The sequence below is a fragment of the Marmota monax genome, unplaced genomic scaffold, assembly GCF_021218885.2.
Source record: "Marmota monax isolate L192 unplaced genomic scaffold, Marmota_monax_Labrador192_F-V1.1 WCK01_AAM20220418_F8-fsc00001, whole genome shotgun sequence".
In the NCBI taxonomy this organism is placed as follows: Eukaryota; Metazoa; Chordata; class Mammalia; order Rodentia; family Sciuridae; genus Marmota; species Marmota monax.
Genome location: NW_026693777.1, coordinates 46,065,649 through 46,089,079, shown reverse-complemented (window position 1 = coordinate 46,089,079; position 23,431 = coordinate 46,065,649). Strand labels below are relative to the sequence as shown.

The window sequence follows — 23,431 nt, the reverse complement described above, 5'->3', positions numbered from 1 at the left end:
GAATAGTTTTGAATCTGCAAAAATGACCAATAATGTGAGTTTTAAACATGTCATATAATCAGTAAATGCTGTTAAATGAATCCATAAAAGTTGGAATTTTTTTCTAATCCAAAAAATGTGCCTTAAAAAAACAAACAAACATACACTACATTAAAAGAGTGTACCATGATCAAGTGGGAGGAATTTAGGCTAGGTTATCATTGGGAAATGCATAAATAGATTGTGATATCAAAAAGTCAAATGAGAAAAATGCTGGGCTTGCCTTGGCATCTGCTGAGATGACCATATGCACTAGAAAGCAAGGAGGTCAGGGAAACCAAGAAAATCATGATGGGAGATAGACTTCCTCTGAAAGGCAAAGACAGGGAGGACAGTGAGAAGCTGCAAAGAACAGGTGGGGACTGGAAGATAGAAGCCTCTCATTAGTTTGTCTCTGTTGTTGGTCTTGCTTTTCTAAGAGCTGGTGTGGATGCTAAGAATAGGTATCATACAATGGAATTCAGGTTGGAAAGACTTCTCCTTGCTAGAAGAAAGGCAGAGACAGAGAATGTGGGGTTAAAAGCAGATGATGATGTCTATCAACATTTAATTTGGCTCATACAGAATGAAGTGGAGGCACTTGACTAGGCAACATTCAGGGCCTCTAATCAGCAGCATACTCTCTGCAGGCAGCGAAAGAAGTGGCCTTGTTAAAAACCTTAGCACAGCAGAGAGGAGAGAGACACAGCAGCTTTTTACCCTTACTGGAGACCCTGCAGAAGTTATTCTCTAGCTGCTCACTTCCTTCCCTTTCAGATCTGCTGACGAATGAATACTTGGGCGGTTTGCTTCATGCAAGCTTAGTTAGCAATCTGACTATCAAATGGTACAATATCCATATATGCTGAAGCCAGATTCTCAGCAGCGCTGCTTTTGGTAGTCATATGAGGATGATGAATAATTAATAGAACTCCAGTGTAGTTATCAAATTGATATAAGTGGAAGGGAAATTTGATCTGAAGTGATCAAAAGAAACAATATAATGAATCTGTTAAAACCAAAGAAGCGCATCATGACCACAATCATTATTGATTCACTCAATCATTCACAGGGTATTGACCAAGTTGCTAACCACTCTGTTCTAGGCAGCAGTTGTGTACAGGACTATAGCAAAGAAGGCTGACAGGCCTATTGCCAGCCCTTGAGGAGTTCAGTCTACTGAGGAAATGGACACTTTGAATGTAATCAAGAAGTGCTATGGACATGTTTAACATTTTCTTACAATCTTGAGAAAATCAAGAGTAATACAAGCTCTAAAAAAATGGGGAGATAGTGGGAACATAGGAATTTTAAGACAATCAGAACATTAACTTTCTAGCCTAGAGGCAGGAAAAAACATGACTTTAGAGGAAATAACAGCAATCCAAAATTGGCAAACTGTAATAAAAGAAAGCTAGCAGAAAAAAAGAAGAGTATTAAGCAAAGTAATGTAAATGGAAAGGCAGATAAAGGGAATGGGGAAAAGTTGATCAATGGATTCCGAGTTATAGTTAGGAGCAATCAGTTCTGGTGCACTATTGCACAGGAGAGTGATTACAGATAACGATAGTGCACTATACATTTCAAAAAGCTAGGAGAAAGGATTTTGAAAATTTTACTATAAAGAAATGATGTATGTTTGAGGAGATAGATACATTTAACCTGATTTAAACATTGTACGATGTATGCATGTATCAAAACATCACGTGTAGGGGCTGGGGATGTGGCTCAAGCGGTAGCGCGCTCGCCTGGCATGCGTGCGGCCCGGGTTCGATCCTCAGCACCACATACAGACAAAGATGTTGTGTCGGCCAAATACTAAAAAATAAATATTAAAATTCTCTCTCTCTCTCTCCCTCTTTCTCACTCTCTCTCACTCTTTAAAAAAAAAAAAAAAAAACATCACATGTACCCCATAAATTTTTTTTTATTTTCTGTGTAGCAGTTAAAAAATTAAATAGAAAAGAGAAGTATAAAATGTGAAAATGAATGAAAAGTATGAAAAGATACTAGAAAAATATAGAAGTTAAAATATTAAAAATATTTATTTGATAATTGTGGAGAAATTTCTAATCACAAAAGCTGAAAAAGTTGAAAGCAAAATATTAATTTGGCTATGTGAGTGAAAATAACCTCCTATGTGTTGGACGAAGAAATTAAATCTCAATCAGGTTAAGTCACTTTCTCAAAATCACAGAGCTAGCAGTAGGGACACTGTTTAGATCCTAGGTCAGTCTTTTTTTCACATCTGAACTCTTAACTATCACACATTTCTCTGCTTCTTTTAAACCAAAGGGAGTTTTGCTTCTGCACATAATCATTACAAAAAATTCCTGTAATCTTGTTTCTTTTCTAAGTGATGTATTTATTAGCTTCATGATGGTAGTCAGATTTGTGGTTTGTACCTTCTTGATGTTTTTTCATATGCAAATAGGTTAATTGCATCTTTGCTGAGGTCCTTTCTTTTTATTTAGTTTTTTTTTTTTTAAAGAGAGAGTGAGAGAGATAGAGGTAGAGAGAGAGAGAATTTTAATATTTATTTTTTAGTATTTGGCGGACACAACATCTTTGTTTGTATGTGGTGCTGAGGATCGAACCCGGGCCGCACGCATGCCAGGCGAGCGCGCTACCGCTTGAGCCACATCCCCAGCACCCTGAGGTCCTTTCTTGATCCTGACATTTTGAAGGATTTATTAAATATTTCAGGTATCAATGGCACGTTGTTTACTTGCTTTTACCTTTTTAAAAATAAAAGCTTTAATGAGAAGTCTGTGTGTATGTGTGTGTGTGTGTGTGTGTATTGTTTATTTACCCTGTAGTGGGGATTGAACCCAGGGCCTCAAGCATGCTAGGCAAGTACTCTACCATTGAGCTATATTTCCAGCTCTGAGTTGTAATTTACTTACCATATAATTTACCCTTTTAAAGTATATAATTGAGTGGTTTTTTTAGAACATTCATTGTTGTACAACCATTATCGCTGTATTTTTAGAATATTTTGCCACCTCAAAAAGAAACCCTCTACCCATTAGCAGTCATTCCCTGTTCTCTTCTACCTCCAGCTCCTAGCAACCACCGATTACTTTCTCTTTCTATGAATTTGCCTGTTGTGTATATTTCATATAAATGAAATAGTGCAGTATATGGTCTTGTATTTATGGCTTCTTTCACTAGCATGGCATTCACCCATGTTGCACCATTGATCAGTACTTCATTCTTTTTTTTCTTTTAATGTGGCAAAATAGGACAAAGTTTTTTTTAACATTTTTTACGTGTACAATTGTGACATTAACTGCATTCACATTGATGTACTCCATTTCTTTTTATTGTTAAATGATATTCCATTGTATGGATATACCACATTTGTTTATGCACTCATCATTTTCTTATGGGCGTTGGATTGTTTTCATTTTGGGCTATTCTATGAATAATTCCTGTGAACATTTGTGTTCCAGCATTTAATTTTAATTTGAAATACCTCAATCATGACGTGGAGGAAGAAACTTTAGACTTATATTTGAAGTGCATCTCTTAGACTAATGAAATAGTGTTATTGTGCTCCTGGGTAGTCATCTACTTCTCCCCATTTTCGAGATGAGACACCTGCATATAGTTCAAGGTATTGTTTGAGAAGTAAATGAGTATGCAACAGTTGAGACCAACGGACTTACATGATTTCTTTACATGGTTGCTAATAGGGGCAGAGGTTGGCTTTCAGAGGGAAAGGCAAGGAGGGGATGATGCCTGGGTGGTTTTAGGTTGAGATTCAAAGTCAGTCTTTGGGCTTTACCGTTTGCTTCCTGCTCTGTTGGCTCCCCTGTGATCTCATAGCCAGAGCTTTCTTGCTACCCCATTATAGTAGTTTCTAGTTCAGCAGAACTCCACCCTCATTCCTCCCCTTTATCCCCTCAGTATGACTGAACATGAGCTTGTTTCATACCACCACTAGACCTATGTTACATAGTGTGTTTGCTTTTCAGTGGCAGGAGAAGAAGGAGTGCTTATTTGTTAATTCAGATGAATGTGTAAATGGTGGAATGCCTGGTAATCCAGGGGAGAGATTTGGAGGCAAGACAAGCTTTTCTTAATTCGTACCACTTGGCCTTTTGTAACTACTTTTTATTTTTATAGGCATTAGGAGAAGGGAAACAAAAGAGAGAAGTTGGAGGTTCTTCTAATTCTTAAAGAGTGTATATACTTAAAAATCCCAGGAAAGTATGGCAGAATATAAGGCTCACAAATGTGACAGACAGTTCAATACAGAAGTAGAGAAAGGAATCTGTCATCTGAGCCCTATTTCCTGTGAAAATAACTTTGGTGAAGAGTTTGTGGGAGGAGGGGAAAATACTATAGAGTAAAGGGCTATTTGGATCTTGAAACATCTTGAAACAGTCCCATCTCTGATGGAAGAAGTTGGTTGTCATATGTCATCCCACTTCATTCCTTGGAATTACCAATGGTATTAATTTGTACAGTTATTTGTAGTAATTTATATCAGTTATTTGTTTAATTACCATGCATCACATCAACGATTACACATCAGATGTTAAGTTATTGTTGTACTTTATTTTATTAGAAAAGTATATATATATAACCTTTATAGTTATACATGCTGTTCTGTTGTTCTCATTGGAAAAATATTACTAGCAGAGAAGAGTATTGTTAAGTAGATGAAATTTTGCGGCACTTTTTGAATCACAGGCATTCCTTTTCAGCAATCCTTTAATAGAGCAATGCACTAGCCCTTGAGGGTTTTGCAGTAAAACGTAAGGCTGACTTAAAGAGGCTTATTAATTGGTGAGTGAATATCAAATTACCATTTTAATAAACTGCAGGATACTCAAGAGATATGAGCAGGACATATTGGCTCAGGATGATCGTGGTCAGGGAAGGCTTTCTGGAGAAGTTATAGTTGAACCTTCTTGAATGATAAGAAGCTGGTTATGCACAAAATTGGGAGAGTTGAGGGATTTTATGGGTAGAAGGGAAAGCATGAGCACAGGTAGAGTCTTCTCTGACTATAGTTATTGCTAACTCAAGGAGAGACCAATAAGCATCCATGGGATCTAAAATATACTTGATTCTGCTGACAGAAAGTACACGGTTTACTTATTGGAGATGCATTTAATCTTTTGTTCACCAGAGTGCCATTGAGTGAATTACCTGCCTCTTCTATCATATATTTGGTATGCTTGGCTTGATTAAATTAATATACCCCCAACAAGTGAATGATTTACTTTCTTCTTATAAAATTGGGACTAGTCAATCCCAAAAAAACCAAAGGCTGAATGTTCTCTCTGATATGCAGATGATGACTCACAATAGGCTGGGGGTGGGGGGGGTGGGCAGGGATTGGATCTTCACTGGATTAAATCGGGTGAAGGGAATGGGATGGGAATGGAAAGACAGTAGATGAAATCTGACATAACTTCCCTATGTTTATATATGAATACACAACCACACGAATGGGAAGTTATAATCCATGTATGTGTGATATGTCAAAATACATATAACTAAAAAGAACCAAAAAAAAAAATTAAAAAAATAAATTGGGGCTAGTAAGTTGCTATGATCCCCCCCACCTGCTGCTGCCAGTACTGGGGATTGAACCCAGTGCTACTCTACCACCGAGCTAAATCCCCAGCAGATTTTATTTTTTATTTTGAGTCTGGGTCTCACTAAGTTGCTGAGGCTGGCTTTGAAATTGCAATCCTTTTGCCTTGGCTTCTTGAATAGCTGGGATTAAAGGTGTATGTCACTAAGTTGCTCTGATTCTTTAGCTGAATCTGTAGAGTTAAAAAGTTTTTTTTTTTTTATTTATTTTAAATATTTTCGTTAGTTGTTGATGTACCTTCATTTTATTCATTTATTTATATGTAGTGCTGAGAATCAAACCCAGTTGCTTCATACATGCTAGGCAAGGGCTCTACCACTGACCACAACCCCAGGCCCTGTTTGTTTGTTTGTTTAAGACAAAAATTTAAAGGCAAATTAAAAAAAATTTTTTTTAGTTGTGTATGGACACAATGTCTTTATTTATTTTTATGTGGTGTTGAGGATCGAACCCAGTGCCTCACATGTGCTAGGCAAATGCTGTTCCATTGAGCTACAACTCCAGCCCGCAAAGGCAAATTTATACACAGAAACTTGAAATAAAATACTTCAATATCCCTAGATGTCATCATAAAAATGTTAATTACTTGGTGATTATGGGCTTAATGCTTAAAATTAGCTTGAAAAACTCCAATTCTAAATATCTAACAATAGGTGATTGGTTGAATAAATTATGATATACAATTACACACACGTGTGTGTGTATTTTTTTAAAAATAATACTGGGGATTGAACTCAGGGCTTTATGCATGCTACCACTGAGCTACATTCCCAACCCCTTAAATTTTCTTTTTTTTTTTTTTGAGACAGTATCTTCGTAAGTTGTTGAGATCCTTCTCCCAAGTGGCTGGGATTTCAGGTGTGCATTACCACACCTGGCTATAATTAGATACTGTTGAGCTTTGAACATAAAATTATAGAAGAGTGTTATGGCACAGAAAGTGCCATCATCATATTGTTAAATGTAAAGGAGCAGACTACAAACAGTATGAATAACATGATTATATAACTTTTGTTGAAATGTTTATTAACTGGCAAGCTGTAGGCTTTTGTAGTCTGGGAGAATAAAAGAGATTCCATTTATCTTCTCCAAGTGATAACAACTTATGCTGCCCTCCTCTCCTTTCCAGATTCTGTTCCATCCTGTAAAATTTCCCCAGTTCTTTCTGTGAGACCTAAATGTCAGCAGTGGCCATCATAAAGTGCCATCTGTATATTAATCTTTGGCTTATCCTTGTTGATTAATACTGCCCTCCAAGGGACTCACTACTATTGAAAAACCGTAGGTTCTTGCCAGAGAAGCTACATTCAGAGTCTGTCAAAGTCCCTAATTTTCAGAATGATAGATAGGTGCTGGATTCTGTTCAAAGGTGTGTAAAAAAAAAAAAAAAAATCCTCCTCATATCTGGGCTGCTCTTTGTTGCCTGGGCCCTGAGACAGCACAAAGTCCATAGGCCCACTTAAGAAATCAAGCAACTCTTCCAAGCTGCTGGTCTTCATCCTTTATCCACAAGGATTTAAAGTAGGCAGGTCCAAGCAGAAGTCACTGACTTCCAGTCTATCCTGCTTCTGGTCTCTGGGTGAGTGGCACCCTGTCATTTGCCTCATCCTTCTTGCTGAGGCTCCAAGTCCCCATCTTTCTTCTTTCTTGCTTTCTTGGAAATCTGTTCATTTTTTTTTTTTTGAGTGGTAGATAGACACAATGCCTTTATTTTATTTGTTCATTTTTATGTGGTGCCGATCGAACCCAGTGCTTCATACATGCTAGTCAAGAGCTCTTCCACTGAGTCACAGTCCCAGCCCAATCTGTTCATTCTTTTTTACTCCATTGCCTCTCAAAATTCAGACCGTCATTTCTCATCAGAAGTCAGAAATACCCTCCTAATCATTCCTGGACCTTCTAGTCTTTTCTGTCTTTGGTTAGCCTCCACCCTTTTTCAGTAGGGAATACAAAAAAAAAAAGCTCATTATAGTCTAGCCCTGATGCACCTCAATGCTTTCTCCTGCCACTCAGTCTTCTTCACAGATATCTTATGTTTCTACTTATAGACATCTGTGTTTGTGTGTGAATGTGGATACGTATATGTAAGATATCTATGTAATATAAAGCTTACCATTTTCATTATACAATTCAGTGACCTTAAGCACATTCACAATATTGTATACCCACACCTCTCTATTTCCAGAATATTTACATCACCCCAAACAGAACATCTCTATTTTCTTACATGCTGCTTCCTCTGAACAGAAAGCCCCATCTCTCTGCTTCTGTCCCTGATCCTCCTAAGGTGCTATTCAGATTTGATTCTAATGCCACCTGCCACCTCACCTGAGAAGCTTTTCCCAAATCATCATCATCATCATCATCATTATCATCATTATCATCTTCATCATCATCTTTTTCTTCTTCTTCCTCCTCCTCCCATGTCACTCTGGGCATACTGCTGTTGTGACACTTGATCAAGGTATTGTGATTGTAGCTCTCTTTTTTTTGGGACTTTGAGGTCTTTGAATGAAGGCAGTGACTACATCTTTTATCTCTGCATCCTTAGCTTCTAGCTCTGTGCCTGCTGTGAATAAATGATTGGACTCAGCTTCCTATCAGCTATGTAAATTAGCACTTGCTCACTTGCTATCATTGAATGAAAATCAGGCAGCAGGTCTAAAGAAATTTCATAAATATAGGCTCTTTCCTCTTCCCATTAGATATTCATGGAAATTTTTTTTTGCAGGCTGCTTTGAGTATGTAATTTCTCAGGCAGTTACACATAATCACTCATGATCATAATTTTAGTGAGTGATAGGTTGGGTCAGGAGGTACAGTAATTGGGGGAAAGGGACAAGGATTAGGGAGAGGAAAAATGTTTTGAAATACTGGAATTATATGTGTTCTTAAATAGCCAGAAGAATTAGTTTCCTAGACTGCTTTGTCAGGTTATGAGATACTAAAGAAAGAAGGAAATGGAAATCTTGTTATTTTGATGGTATTGGATAAAACATCAATGAGAAAGCATTTTAGAATGAGTCAAAGTATTAGCAGGACTTAAGGACATGGCAGTTCCCCTCCTCCCTTCTGTTTGTTTGTTTCTTTTTCCTCTCTCTTTTCAAGAACAGGAAAATAGATGGGAACATTCTTTTTTTTTTTTTTTAACTGTAGTTGTACACAATACCTTTAATTAATTAATTAATTAATTAATTAAATACCTTTATTTTGTTTATTTATTTTTATGTGGTACTGAGGGTGGAACCCAATGCCTCGCATGTGCTAGGCGAGCACTCTACCACTGAGCCACAACCCCAGCCCTAGATGGGAACAATTCTTAAAAACAGAACTGCTACTAAGTCTGTTTTGGAACCTCTCATTTCTCACAATAGTAGTCCAGTGTTTCACTGCTGGCTATTCTTTATCCTGGTGTGAGGTACTGAATTTGTCAGGAGTGGGATAGGCTCAAAAATTCCTAGAATAAAAATTAGATATGTGGACCTATCATCCATGAACTTCTATTTTACTTCCTTTTTTCCTTAAAACAAGTAAAGTAAAATCCTAAGCATACTATTTGAAATCCAGTTCAGCTAGCTGCTCAGCTAGAAAGGTCAATCTTTATCACTCCGTTTACACTGAACAAATATATTTGTGGCAGCATGAGAGGATCTGAATCAAGGGGGAAAATGTAGTTCAGTAAAATGATTCAATTGTCTAATCAGGCATATGGCTGGAACATAATTTGAAGGGTCCTTGAGGTTTCTTCTTTTAAAGGTTTGAAATCAGAAATCCACAATCAGCATAACCCAAGTCATGCAGATCTGATTGAAGATCCGAAATTTTCTTTTTCTTTCAACTTCTGAACTGTACTCTTTCATTTTCTTTCCTATTTGGAGTCTAGTGAAGAAAAGAAGTGAAAATAATTGAAATTGAAATTGGATTGTACATTTGCTTATTGTAGAGCTATTAGTATTGTGGATTTATAACTTATGTTATAAATGAATTAGTGATGGTTATTTTTTTTTTACACAGAACATTTAGAAATTTCTGTTTCAATGCACTGGACAAAGTAGTATCTTAGTAATAGGATTTACTTCCTTAGGATTTTTAAAGACATCACTATTTTTTTAGATTTAAAAAAACTAACTTAAAAACATTGGTAGAAAAGAAGCTGACTGCCATTTAATAATAATACCTGCCTCTAAGATTCTAGCTTAGTTTGTCCTCTGGTGATTTAGGGCTACATTGTACATTGATGTAACAGAATGTTGTTTTGTTTTCCCAAAACATGTCATTTGAAAACTCAATAGAAGGTTGTTCAACAAGGGTCTTTTTTTTTTTTTTCCTTGCCTGCTTGGCAAAAGTATTTAATTGGGGAACTTTCCATATTTTCCGAACAAAACATCTATAATTTTGTTGATTTATTTGTGTAAAATTATGTATAATTTCAGAGGAAAATGTTTTTTAAGAAGGCATGTGCCAAAAAAAAAAAAAAAAAGAAAAAAGAAAAAAGAACAAAAGAAAGCATGTGCCACCAGGATACTACCAGTGGTGCTAATAATTCAGATGTCTGTTAAGGTTGTCATATAATTAAACGATCAGCAGTCATTTTAAAAAGAGTAATTCTGAAGGCCCAGCTCCTGCTGTGAGAGAAACTCATAAATAGATCATAAATATAGAATAACTCTTGCATGGATGCTGATTGATGATTCTTCAACATTTGGCCACTAGAGAAAAAATGTGAACTAGAGCTACTTTGGGTTCTTTATGTGTTTTTTGACATGAACTATGGTTTTTAGAGGTTAAGAATAGGGGCAGATGAAGAACAAAGAAGACTTTTTTAAAAAATTAATTTTTTTTTAATTGTAGATGGGCACAATGCCTTTATTAGTTTTATTTATTTTTATGTGATGCTGAGGATTGAACCCAAGGCTTCACAAGAGCTAGGCAAGTGCTCTGCCACTGAGCTACAGATCTAGCCCAAGAAAGAAGACTTTTTACCCAGAAATCTAGGAATTAAACATGTTTGGAGGGGGTCTGGATTTTAGTTCTCATAAAAAATAATCTATGTAAATATTATATGTATAAATGACATTGACGCTATAATCATCGTGACTTTATTTGATAAGCTCAACTCATTTTTAATAACAGAGCAAAGTTATATAAAATGAAAAATTGATCTCTGTCCTATTCCTGACCTCTAATTTCTGAGCTTGCCCTGTCAGAGGCAATACGGTACTGTTACTGGTTTCTTCTGTATTTAGAAGGGGCACTTTAAAAGATGTATTCTCAGTGTTTATCACAGTGACAACATAGAGTGATATAAGTAAAAATGTATATCAAAGTCCTTTTTCTACTTCCAAATGGTAAGTTAGAGATGAGATGTATGTTCAGAAGCAGCACCAACTCTATTTGGGTCTCCTCAATTTTCATAGATTGTGTTTATGTTCCTGGAATCTCATAAGAGTCAAATATGGAAACCTCAAACTTTGGGCTTATATGTTTTAAGGGAAATTTAGACTGCTAAAAGCTATTACAAAAACCTGAACGTTTTAAAACATTTTTTTGTAGTTACAGATGGACATGATGCCTTTGTTTATTTATTTTTATGTGGTGCTGAGAATCAAACCCAGTGCCTCACATGTGCGAGGCAAGTGCTCTGCCACTGAGCCACAACCCCAGCCCCTGAACTTTACTTTTTAAAGCACACTCTTTCATGACCTCTACAGTTTAAAAAAAAATTCTGTATGTTCTGTTTTATGTTTTAATTTTCACAATTGGGCATAGTTGACTGACTTATGTCTCTTGAGACAAAGCAATACCCTTAAAGCTTTGATCTTTGCCTACGTGGTTTCTTTGTAGCTCTGTGCTCTTCATTATGACCATTAGCTCATTTTCCTTTGGAGAACTTCCCTATTCTAGACACTCCCATGTATATTTTATTATACTCCTTATTGTACCTAGCCAAAGGTTACTCAAGTGATGATATGTTTTGGGCAAGATTAAATTTGTGCGTGTGTGTGTGTGTGTGTATAGAATGTGGCGGTCATGGATGTAGTTTTGTGATATTTTGAAATTGAGTGGCTAATTCTAGGTTAGGGTTTCCTAAACTTACTACAAAACATTTTAAAGTGTCAAATTCATTAAAGAAAATACAGGTAGAAATATATAATTAGTGCTTAGATTAAAAGAAAATGTTGACAAAGGAGATAACTATTACAGTAAATGATAGAATTTGATTCTTTGGCTTTTTTCTTTTTAGAATTGGGTCTTTTTTTAATATTTAATTTTGTAGTTGTAGTTGAACACAATAACTGTTTATTTATATGTGATGCTGAGGATTGAACCCAGGTCCTTGCACATGTGAGGCGAGCACTCTACCGCTGAGCAATAACCCCAGCCCCTAGAACTGGGTCTTAACCTACAAATAAAACATTTTGTTAAGGACAAAAAGAATAAAAAATTGCAAATAAATGCTTTAATTATAGATTTGATTCTTAAATGCAACACAGAAACATTAAAAAATAAAAACAATGTTTTTATAGTTCTACATACCCACCATTTTTTTACTCAGGAACCACACTGGCATCGTCTGATCCTCATAGTAGGTTGGCATCAGATCTATTCATTTATTTTGTTGGGAGTCTTTTGTTACCACATAAGCCTATTGAAGAAAGGTTTTTTTTTCTAACAAAGGAAAGAACATGAGCTTCAGGTTTGTGATAATCTAATGTTCTTAAAATAGGCAGCTCTGACAATTATAAATTCTTTAATGTTAGTTTACTTACCATTTTTCTTTTAAACCAAGTGCTGTGATTATTAATTTTACAATGAAGGGTCTGACTTTTTGCATGCTTGGGTCATGTGCAGATTATTAACTAGCAGGAGAACAACTAAGAGTGGTATAAATATTTAATATATACTAAATAAAATATCACAAATATATGTTGGACCAAAATGACAGGATTCATAATACACTGGCACTTATTGAAATGGTAATATATGTTTAGTGTAACTGGTAATTAGTAGTTTGGGTAAATGACAAATCAAACTGTCTTGGCATAGTCAAAGACTGTGCTACTGTGCACCATTTCTTTCTTTTCCCCTCATATTTTGAATGTAAACTTTTAAAGTCAAGTGTAATACATATAATGAAAATCCCCAATAATAAATATAAAAATAGGTGGGTTTTCATGAAATAGACACTCTCATGTATCAATACCCAGGTCAAAAAAAAATATTACCAGCACCCCTTAAACTTCCCTCATGGTGGCCCTCTCCCATTGCACTACTGTTTTTCTTCTACCAAAGGAAATCACTATCTCAATTATTGATGTCCACAGAATACTTTTACCTATTTTGCATTATTTTAGTATATATTCTTGTGTGTCTTTTTTTCTCAATGTAATATTGGTCCAACTTATCTATATTGTTGTACATAGTTCATTTTAATTACTGTGTGGTATTCCATTGTGCAAACATACCATAATTCTTTTTTATAAAAATATTTGTAGTTGTAGATGGACACAATACCTTTATTTATTTTTTATTCATTTTTATACAGTGCTGAAAATCAAAACCAGTGCCTCAAATGTGCTAGGCAAGCTCTCTACCATTGAGCCACAACCCCAGCAAATATACCATAATTCTAACTGCATTGTTTTTCTCTTTTTTTGGTACTGAGGATTGAACTCAGGGGTGCTTAACCACTTAGCCACATCCCCAGCCTTTTTTATTTTTTATTTTGAGACAGAGTCTCACTAAATTCCTTAGGACGTTGCTAAGTTGCTGAGGCTGGTCTTGGATGTGTGATCCTCCTGCCTCAGCCTCCCAAGTCACTGGGATTACAGATGGGAGCCACCGTATCTGGCTGCATTGTTGTTTTTAATGGACTTTTGAGGGGTGCTTTCCGTTTACTGTTACTACAAATGATGCTAATATAGATGTTCTTACACATGTGTTTTAGTGTCCATATATGATGTGTGTATTTATCTATCTATCTATCTATCTGAATGAAGTTGTTAGGTCAACAGTATACTTATATTCAACTTTAATAGATACTTCTAAATTGCTTTCCAAAGCAGCTGTACAAGTTATTCTTATCAACAGTGTATATATATGCTATACTACACCCTCACCAACATGTTATTATCTAGCTTTTCAAGTATAGCCATTTTGGTGGATGTATGATGTTATCTTATTTTTGGTATTAATTTTTTTTTAGTGAAGTACTTGTATAAGTACCAATTTTCCTTTCTGAATTAACTGTTTTGAAAAATAATTCATAGACCATACAATTCACCCATTAAAGGGTACAATTTGATTGGAATGGCTGTTGTATAGTCACAGATTTGTGCATCCATCACCACAATCAAGTTAGAACATTTTCATTATATCAAAATGAGACCTTGTATCCTTTAGCCGTTATTACCTAATTCTTTTCTTTCATTACCACCTCCCAATCTAATTTTATGTGTATAGATTTGTCAATTCTGGATATTTCAGATAAATAAAATCTTATAGTATGAGGTCCTTTGTGACTGACCAGATATAGAAGACATTATAAAGTGGTTTCAATAAAGGCTTTATCCATAAAGTGTATGTGTGTGTGTGTGTGTGTGTGTGTGTTTTTGCTGCCTATTTTGCAGCAAAACCAGTTTACTAAAACTTAATTAGCAATATATATCAAGCAGTTTTTACTAGAAGCATCTTATAAGTGTATACTGACTATAAGTCTAAATAATGGTTTTATATCATTGAGTAGTATTAAAGACATATAAATCCCAAAGAAAAAGCTTTGGTTTTTCCAAGTAACCAAACATGTAAGTAGATAAGGAAATTAACATGGTGATTGGGGAAAACTAGCAATTTGTTTTCCCCAATCGCCATTATTTTATTGTATTTTTTACACTTTCCAGTTTTTAATAATATTTTTTAAAAGTACATATTACAGAATTTATGCTCTTCACCATTTTAAGTTTACAATTGTCATGTTAAATACATTCAATGCTGTGTAACCATTAACACCATTCATCTCCATATCTTTTCATTTTATAAAACTGAAACCATATGCTCACTGAACAATAACTCCTCATTTCCCTGTTTTTCTGGCCCCTGGTAACCACCATTCTACTCTCTTGTTTCTGATTTTGACAACTCTGAATGGTAAGTGGGATCATGCAATATTTACCTTTTTGTGACTGACCAGATATAGAAGACACTGAGCAAGGTTCATCTATGTTATAGCATATGTCAGAATTTTCTTCCTTTTCACAGCTGAACAATCTCCCATTGTAGTGTATACCTCATTTTGCCTATTCATTCGTCCCTTAAAAGAAATTGGGTTGCTTCCTTGTTTTAATTACTGTGAATAAATGGTGCTATGAACGTGAATGTGCAAATATTTCTTTGAGATCCTTGGGGGCATCATATAGCATTTTATTTTTAAGTTTTTGAAGAACTGCCAAATTGTTTTCCATAGTGGCTGTACCATCTGTGTATCATTGACATTCCCACCAACAGTGTACAAGGGCTCCAGTTTCCCCACATCCTCACCAACAATTATTTTCTCTTTTCTTGGTAGTAGCCATTTTAATGGGTGTGAAATAATGTCTCATTGTATTTTTTATTTGCATTTCCTTAATGATTAGTGATGTTGAACGTTTTTTCATGTGCTTATTGACAATTTGTTTATCTTTAGAGAAATTTTGATTCAAGTCTTTTTTGTTGTTTGCTTTTTTGATGAGTTTTAGTTCTCTGTATATCCTGAATATTAATCCTTCTTAGAAATTTGATTTACAAATGTCTCCTCCCACCCTTAGGGTTGCTCTTTTGCTCTGTTGCTATCATCTTTTGATGTACAAGTTTTAAAATGTTATATAGCGGGCTGGGGTTGTAAGCTTAGTGGCAAAGTGCTTGCCTAGCACATGTGAGGCACTGGGTTTGATTCTTAGCACCAGATAAAAATAAATAAATAAAATATGGAGACATTGTGTTCATCTACAACTAAAAAAAAAAAAAAAGAATTCATGAAGTACAAATTGCCAATTTTTTTGTTCTGTTGCCTAAGCCTTTGGTGTCATGTCCAAGACATTATTGCTAAATTCTGTGTCCTGAAGTTTTTGCTTATATTTTCTTCTAAAACTTTTTTTTTCCAATTTTTTGGGGATACTGGGGATTGAACTCAAGGGAGTTTAACCACACTGAGCCATATCTCTAGCTCTTTTATTTATTTATTTAGTGATAGGATATCCCTAAATTACTTAGGATCTTGCTAGGCTGAGGCTGGCTTTGAATTTGCGATCCTCCTGTCTAAGCCTTCAGAGCTGCTAGGATTACAGGTGTGTGCCACCATGCCAGGTTCTTCTAAAAATTTTATCATTTAGTTTTTACATTTATGTCTTTGATTCACTTTGAGTCAATTCATTAATATGGTATTTGGTAAGGGTTCATATTCATTCCTTTGTAGGTTGATATCCAGTTTTCCTAGCATCGTGATGAAGAGACTCATGATGAAGAAACTGTTGTATCTCCATTGAATGATCTTGGCACCCCTTTCAGGAATCATTTGGCCTTATTTATTTATTTCTGGGCTCTTAATCCTATTCTATTGGAAGTCACTTTGGCTTCATTTTCCACTGAAGAAGAGAAGGGGTTTGCAACGTTGAGGGGAGGTGCAACAATAATGACTGCCTGCCTCTTTGCCTGCTACTGGTCTGAACTTATTATTATTATTTTTTTGGTACCAGGAATTGAACCCAGAGATGATTAACCACTGAGCAACACCCCGAGTCCTTTTTATTTTGAGACACGATCTTGCTAAGTTGCTTAGGGACTTGGTAAAGCTGCTGAGGCTAGCTTTGAACTTGTGGTCCTTCTCCCTCAGCCTCCTGAGTCACTGGGGTTGCAGGCATGCACCCCCATGCTTGGCTTAACACCTGTTTTTTAAAATTCCTGTTGAAAGACATAATGCTTTCAACTTAAGTTTACTTCAAAGTGAAATTTTGATTCTATTCTCACCATGCAAAGCCATAATGTATTAACTTTCTGCATAGTCATAGAGCTTCCAATTTTAAGTTGCTGCTTCCATATGGAAAACTCCTTTAGTTTGGTGTGTTTTTCTTCTAATAAAGATGATTAAAATGAAAGACAAGGGGCCCATTATATTTTATCAGTGGCTAAATATGCTCACTAAATTGCATGTTTTAAATCTTGAACTTTCTCATTCAGTTTGGCAGAATTATCCTTGGTAACCATGTGTCCCTGCTGCTTATTAAACGTAATTGGACTGCTAGTGGGCAATCAGAATTGTAACTGTGAGTATATGCTAACATATTCCAGACTCTGAATAGCGACCTTTTACTGTTGAGTTCCGTAGAGTTGGAGTTTTGCACTGAAATGGATTTCCTCTCATATTTTCTGTTTTGAAATATATGTTTCACTTAAGTTTCCATTTACTATTTCTTGTCAACCCTTATTCTAAGAACTGAAACTCTTTTCCCCCTAAACTCCTTTATTGACGCCAGAAATTAATCCCTGACAGTTTTATTGGTGTGAGCACATTTATGAAACACTGTTCTGTAATAGTGAAAAATAAAACATTACTTGAAACAGTGATTTTTAAAGAGAAGTTGGATTTTACGTAGGTAATGGGCACACTAAGTTGATGGTTTTATAACAGATGATTATTTCCCATTCTTGTTTTGGCCTAGAGTGGGTAGCTGGTGCACTCAGTTCTGTGCTGCTTTGCTATCTGCCAGCTACCTGATGGCCTGGAGCATTAGGACCTCAGGACAAATGCTTGCAGGAGGCCTTTATAGATAGGTTTGTCAAGCAGAAATCAGTAGTGAAAGAGCAAAAACAGAGAAAAAGACTACTGCAATTTATATATGATCCCCCTGGGACTCTCCCCCAGAAATTTTTATTTTAAATCTTAGCAAACTGAGGAGAATAAGAATTTTCTCTCTCCAGAATACTTTATCAGGACAATTCAATAATAACTCTGTGATAGTGGGTCTCTGGCCAGGTTTCAACCACCAGCTTTCCTTAAGCCTGCCACTGAAAGGGAGCATCATGGGCTTCCTCAATCTTCTCCCAGTTTAGAAGGTTTGGATGTTCTGTGGATTGCTTCTAGAAGGATTTTATTTGGAAGAAATAAATGGAAAGTCTTAAGAATAATAATGGCATGTTTATGAGTTATGTAGGTATACAAATGTTGGTTGATTATGATAAATGGATCTAATGCTTTAAGTGGTGGGTGAGGTTTTTAAGTTAGTTCATGGGAAACATTTAGCTCCTGGTACCCTTGAAAAGAGGAGTTGTAGTCTAGGATCCTTTGGGGTCCTTGAACCACAAAGTCCTCCTCTGGGCCCAGGTAACTCTCAGATTCTACCCATGACTCTTAGAAAATGATATTGAATGGGCTCAGTGACATACACCTATAATTTTAGGCAGCTGAGGCAACTTAGTGAGACCCTATCTCAAAAACTAAAAAGGGCTGAGGATAATCCTACAGCTTAGTGGTAGAGCACTTTTGGGTTCAATTCCCAATACTGGTCCCCCGCAAAAAAAGTATTGAATGATAATTGTAACATCTATGATTCAGTCTTTTTGCTTAGTTCCTGGTGGAAAGGAAGTAGGAAGTGGCTGCAGAGGACAAAAGATTAAAAAATTATTGAATGCTTAGTGTATTTGACACTGAGAGAGCTCTTGGGGGCTTTCATGGTCATGCTGGGTACAATTTTTAGCTTTTAGATGCTGTGTATTTCCATTTCTCATTTATAATCAAGTTAAATGTGTTTGGGCTTGGGGTTTAACTCAGTGGTAGAGCACTTGTCCAGCATGCAAAAGGCTCCAAGTTTGATCCCCAGCATTGTTGGACAAAAAAAAAAAAGTTCTTTAGACATGCCATCTTGGCTGTGCTGCAAGGATCCACTGTGAGTCCCCCTGGGGCTGCAGAGGTGAGATCGAAGGGCAGTGAGATTTACAGATGCCACAGCAAGCTGGGTGGAGCACTACTGGAAAGCTTACTCTGTAGAACTCCCAGTACCTTCTCTAATGCCCCAGCTATCTCCTGACACCCTGGAGATATGGGTCCAAGATGGCAGCAAAATCCGAAACCTGCTGGGACTGGCACTGGGTCGATTGGAGGGGGGCAGTGCATGGCATGTAGTGTTCTCAGGTTCTGGCTGGGCTATAGGGAAGGCTGTCAGCTGTACTGAGATTGTCAAACAGAGGGTTCCAGGCCTGTGCCAGTTCACCAAACTGTGTTTCCTGCATTCTGAGGACAGCTGGATCCCAACTTCACCTGACATGGGCCTAGACCCCCTTACAGTATATCCCAATGTGCCTGCAGTAAGGGTACTGCTCAGCTGGGACACCCTGGACCTTAGTGAGTATGGCTATCATCCCCCAGGAGCACCCCCTGGCCTGGCTCCATGACTAGCTCAAATTGTGGTCCCTGACCCCAAAGAAGGCCTCGAGACACCTGGTCCTAAAGATCTGCTGAGCCAGGCTGTTCTCTAGGCCTGAACATCTGAGATAGCTGTGCCTTTGCTGAGGACTCCTTGTGACTGCTCAACATTCCCAATGCAGCTTGGGTCCACAGAAATCCTACTGCCTTTTCCCTCTGGCCTATGAGAAGAGACTGCTATGAAGAATGCTATGTGTGGTGTGATTTCTGGATTGTTTGAGAAAGGCTTTGCCTTCAGCCTATAGTACATCTTATCTACCTTCTAATACAGTTCCAAGAATAGAGGTAGGAAATAAAGGTTCTGCCCATTGTCAGATGAAAACAAAAGTGCTCTACAATCAAGATAGTATTGTCTACTATCCAGTAATGCATTCTCATTTCACTAGTGTAGGTTTTTTTATTGGGGGGAAATGTTTCTTTGCTTCTAAATTGGCTTTTGAGGCTAAATTCTCATATCTTGCTTATTAACAGAACTCTTAGAAAGGCATTTGTATGTCACAAAATATTTATTCTAGCTCAAGGTTCTCTGTGGTCAGTGAAAATATTTTGGCTTTACGCTCACATCTGTGTTATACAGTATCTTTATAAAAAGCTGATTTCTAGTCCCAGAGTGAACAATTCGTGTTTCTAGAGCACTGAGAATACTAAATGGAAGTAAATCTCATAGGTACTCTGGTGTCAATTCAACAGGAAGATCAATTGAGGAAATGTTTCTAGGCTAGCTCTCTGAGGGTGGCAGAATATTTTCTACTCTACAGTTCAGTTTTTGGGGTGTACTGTGTGGTACATCCTTTATGGTCAGGCAGTTTCCCATGTTATTTTGGGAGCTGAATTTTAGAACTCATTTATATTTTTTAAAACATTGTTTACATCTTTTTATGAAGAAGCACAGAATTTGCTTGTGTATCCCAGTCCTCCTTTTCTTATTTAAACCATCAAAGTACTTTTTTAAAATACTTTTTTTTAGTTGTAGATGGACACAATACCTTTATTTATTTATTTTTGTGTGGTGCTGAGGATGGAACCCAGGGCCTCACGCATGCCAGACCAGTGCGCTACCACTGAGCCACACCCCAGCCTCCATCAAAGTACTTTTTATGAATTTATATTTATTGCTCTCCTCAAACTTTCCCCTTACCTCAAAGTATTTCATTTTTTAGAGCTATCAATTGTTTTCTGTGAATGATAGATTTTAAAGACATTTTCTGGCCTGCATATTGTAGAGAAACATATTTTTCATAATTATGTCTTCCATGGAGAGTATAATAATTAGGTGATAAATGTGTAGAGTCCCCATAATGTGGTCTCTTCTGTGATTTGTTCCAAGTTTTCTTAAGTATACTTATAGAATCATTAATTACTGGTTTGTGAGCTTCTAAGAGAAGAAACACAAGTTCCTTGATGCTATCATGGATTCACTAAAACCAAGTTATGCCAGATTTATCTTCTTTGAAAGGTTTAGTAGATTGACAGATCATGGAAATGCACTAAGTAAAGCTAAGCCCAAACTCAGCAGAAAGTTGACCACATTTCATAGTATTTTTGAAGGATAGAGGAAAATTCGGACTAATTGCTAATGTAATTAAGTGGATTGGTACTAATGAATCAATGGAGGAAGCTTTCTCTTATGCCTCTAGTGTTCTCTGTTAGAGCTCCTTGATCAACATTTTTAATCACTTCTTCAGATCAAGGCTTCTGTAGAAGGCATGCTTATTGATTTCGTGAAAAACAGTGTGGGAAGGATAATGAATACATAGCATAAGGAAATATGGAAAAGGTCACTGCAGACAAGGACAGGAGGCTTAACTTAATTTAAATAGCCCAGGATATGAGAGGCTTAGTTGAAGTACAGCTGGTAGGAAAGTGACTTAGCTGTTTAACAGATAGCTAGTGCGGTGTTCATCAGTCCTTTTTTGGAGTGAACAAATAAGGCTAGTATGAACTTAGGAATCTCTAGGCACCTGCAGTCTGATAACCAGAATTGGAAAATGAAGCTTCTGCTCTATCCCTGCTTCTTCCAGATTACAAGGAGAATTTAGTTCTGAGTACAGAGTACCCTCAAGGAAAACAAAAAGGATTATTTAGAGCCTACAAATTGTATCAAGAAAGAAAGTCAAAGAAACTGTAGTATTATAGTTCTATTGAGAAGTTCTATAGTTTTGCTTTTCATATATGGTTTTTTCCCATCAATTTTATTTTATATTTTTTCATCAATTTTATTTTATAGTATAGTAGGGATCTAATTTACCTTGTGTATAGAAATTCCTTTATATTGTTATTATTATCCCCATTTCTTTTGTTGAATAGTCTTTCTCCCCTCAATTTGTATTGTCACTGTCCAGTATCAACTTTCTGTATAGCATTTGACTGTCTGAATTCTCTATAATGTTCCATTGATCTGTTTGTTTATCCCTGTGCATCACATTAATTTATTATATTATTTTCTTCAAAACTCTCTTGGCTATTTATAGTTCTTTATTCTTCTGTGTAAAGTTTAGAATGAGCTTGTCAGGTTCCATAAAAATGTGCTGTAGCATTATTACTGAAATTGTATCAGTTTTTAATAGAGTAATTTAAAAAGAACAGATCTGGTTATCCTCCAGGTATTTCTAGTGAACATAATATAGGTCTCTATTTAGTTAGTTTTTTAAAAAAAATATTTATTTTTTTAGTTATAGTTGGACGCAATACCTTTATTTTATTTATTTATTTTTATGTAGTGCTGAGGATCAAACCCAGGGCCTCTCATGTGCTAGGCAAGTGCTCTACTGCTGAGCCACAACCCCAGCCCTTTATTTAGTTAGTTTTAAAAAAATTTTAAATAAAATTTTGTCCTCTTATCTGGCAGAGACTTATACATATTTTGTTGAGTGTTTTTTTTCCCGTTGCCCTGTAGCATTTGTTGTTATTGTAACTGGTTTATTTTTTAAATAACATTTTCTAAATTTTTTTATTGGTATATAAGAATATTATTTTTATAAGTTGATCTTACCTCTAGCAACTTGCTGAATTCCCTGCATTAATTCTAATTGTAGATTCTCTTGGATTTTTTAAAAGTATTTTTATCAGTTGTTGATGGACATTATTTATTTATTTATTTATTTATATGCAGTGCTGAGAATCAAGCCCAGTGCCTCACACATGCTAGGCAAGCACTTTACCACTGAGCCCTCTTGAATTTTTTAAAAATAAGAGTAATGATAGTTTACAAATAATAACAGTTTTTATAATTCTTTTCTAATTCTAAGCCTTATATATATATATTTTTTCTTACTTTATTATACTGTCTGGGACCTCCAAAACAATGTTGACTAAAAGTGATAATAATGGACATCTTCATTCTATTCTTGTCTGTCCCTCCTTACCTTGAAGTTGTTTTACCCTTGTATTACCCCAGGTTTAATATGTGGTACTTTCACTGTTCAGTTCTAGTATTTCATAATAGTTTGATTCTTCCCTATGAGTTATTTTTAAGCACATTATTTTCTTAACATGTGATTAAGGACTCTATTTACTTTTAAAATTTATATCTAATTATTTATAATATGCATGAAAATATGTTTGGTATGATATTTTTTTTCCTAGAAATTAATTAATGCACCTCTGAGGACTAATATATAGTAAATTTTTATAAATACCTTATGTGTGCTTAAAATCAATTTATGTTCTTTTTCTGTTTAGTACAGTGTTTTATATCACCTTATATAAATACATACATGTGTATATGAATATGAATATACGTAACTACATACTAACTTTTTGATTAATGATGGACTGCATATACAATGGTAGTCTGATAAGATTATAAAGGAGCTGAAAAGTTCCTATTGTCTGGTGATATTGTGGCTGTCATAATGTTGTAGTAAAACACACTGCTCACTTGTTTCTGGTGATGCTGGCATAAACAAACCTAATATATAAAGGTAGTAATATGATTATGTACAGATCATAAAACTTGATAATAATAAATATGTTACTGATTTATGTTTTTACTATACTAAACTTTTTTTTCATTATTTTAGAGTGTACTCCTGCTCATAAAAAAGGTTTCCTATTAATCAGTGTGCCTGTTATACTGACAGCAGTCTCTGTGTTTACATGCCTCTGGATTCCATGGTTTGATCTCAAGTTGTTTATTATCACAGCCTGAGTATACAAAATCTTCTGCTAATATTGCCAGGAAGAGGTCATGTTGCATGATTGACCTGGAAAGGAAGTTAAATGTGATTAAAGACTATGATGTAGAAAGTGAATGATGGCTATTCCTCGATAGCCAGGCATATCCCATTCTGCCATAGCTACCATCTTGAGGCACCAGAACAAAGTGCTGGAACTTATTACAGGGT

The 23,431-nt window shown here is 35.8% G+C and overlaps 2 protein-coding genes across 3 annotated transcripts in view; both read left to right on the top strand.

Annotated features, from left to right (window-relative positions):
• Nucleotides 1-23,431, top strand: part of Frmd5 (FERM domain containing 5) — a 341,331-nt gene that overhangs the window by 29,444 nt on the left and 288,456 nt on the right. The gene's annotated exons all lie outside the window — the stretch shown is intronic.
• Nucleotides 5,761-22,681, top strand: LOC124104783 (ribonuclease P protein subunit p25-like protein). The gene has a single exon (XM_058584760.1). The coding sequence runs from the start codon at nt 18,671-18,673 to the stop codon at nt 19,052-19,054; it is 384 nt and encodes a 127-aa protein (XP_058440743.1). The 5' UTR covers nt 5,761-18,670; the 3' UTR covers nt 19,055-22,681.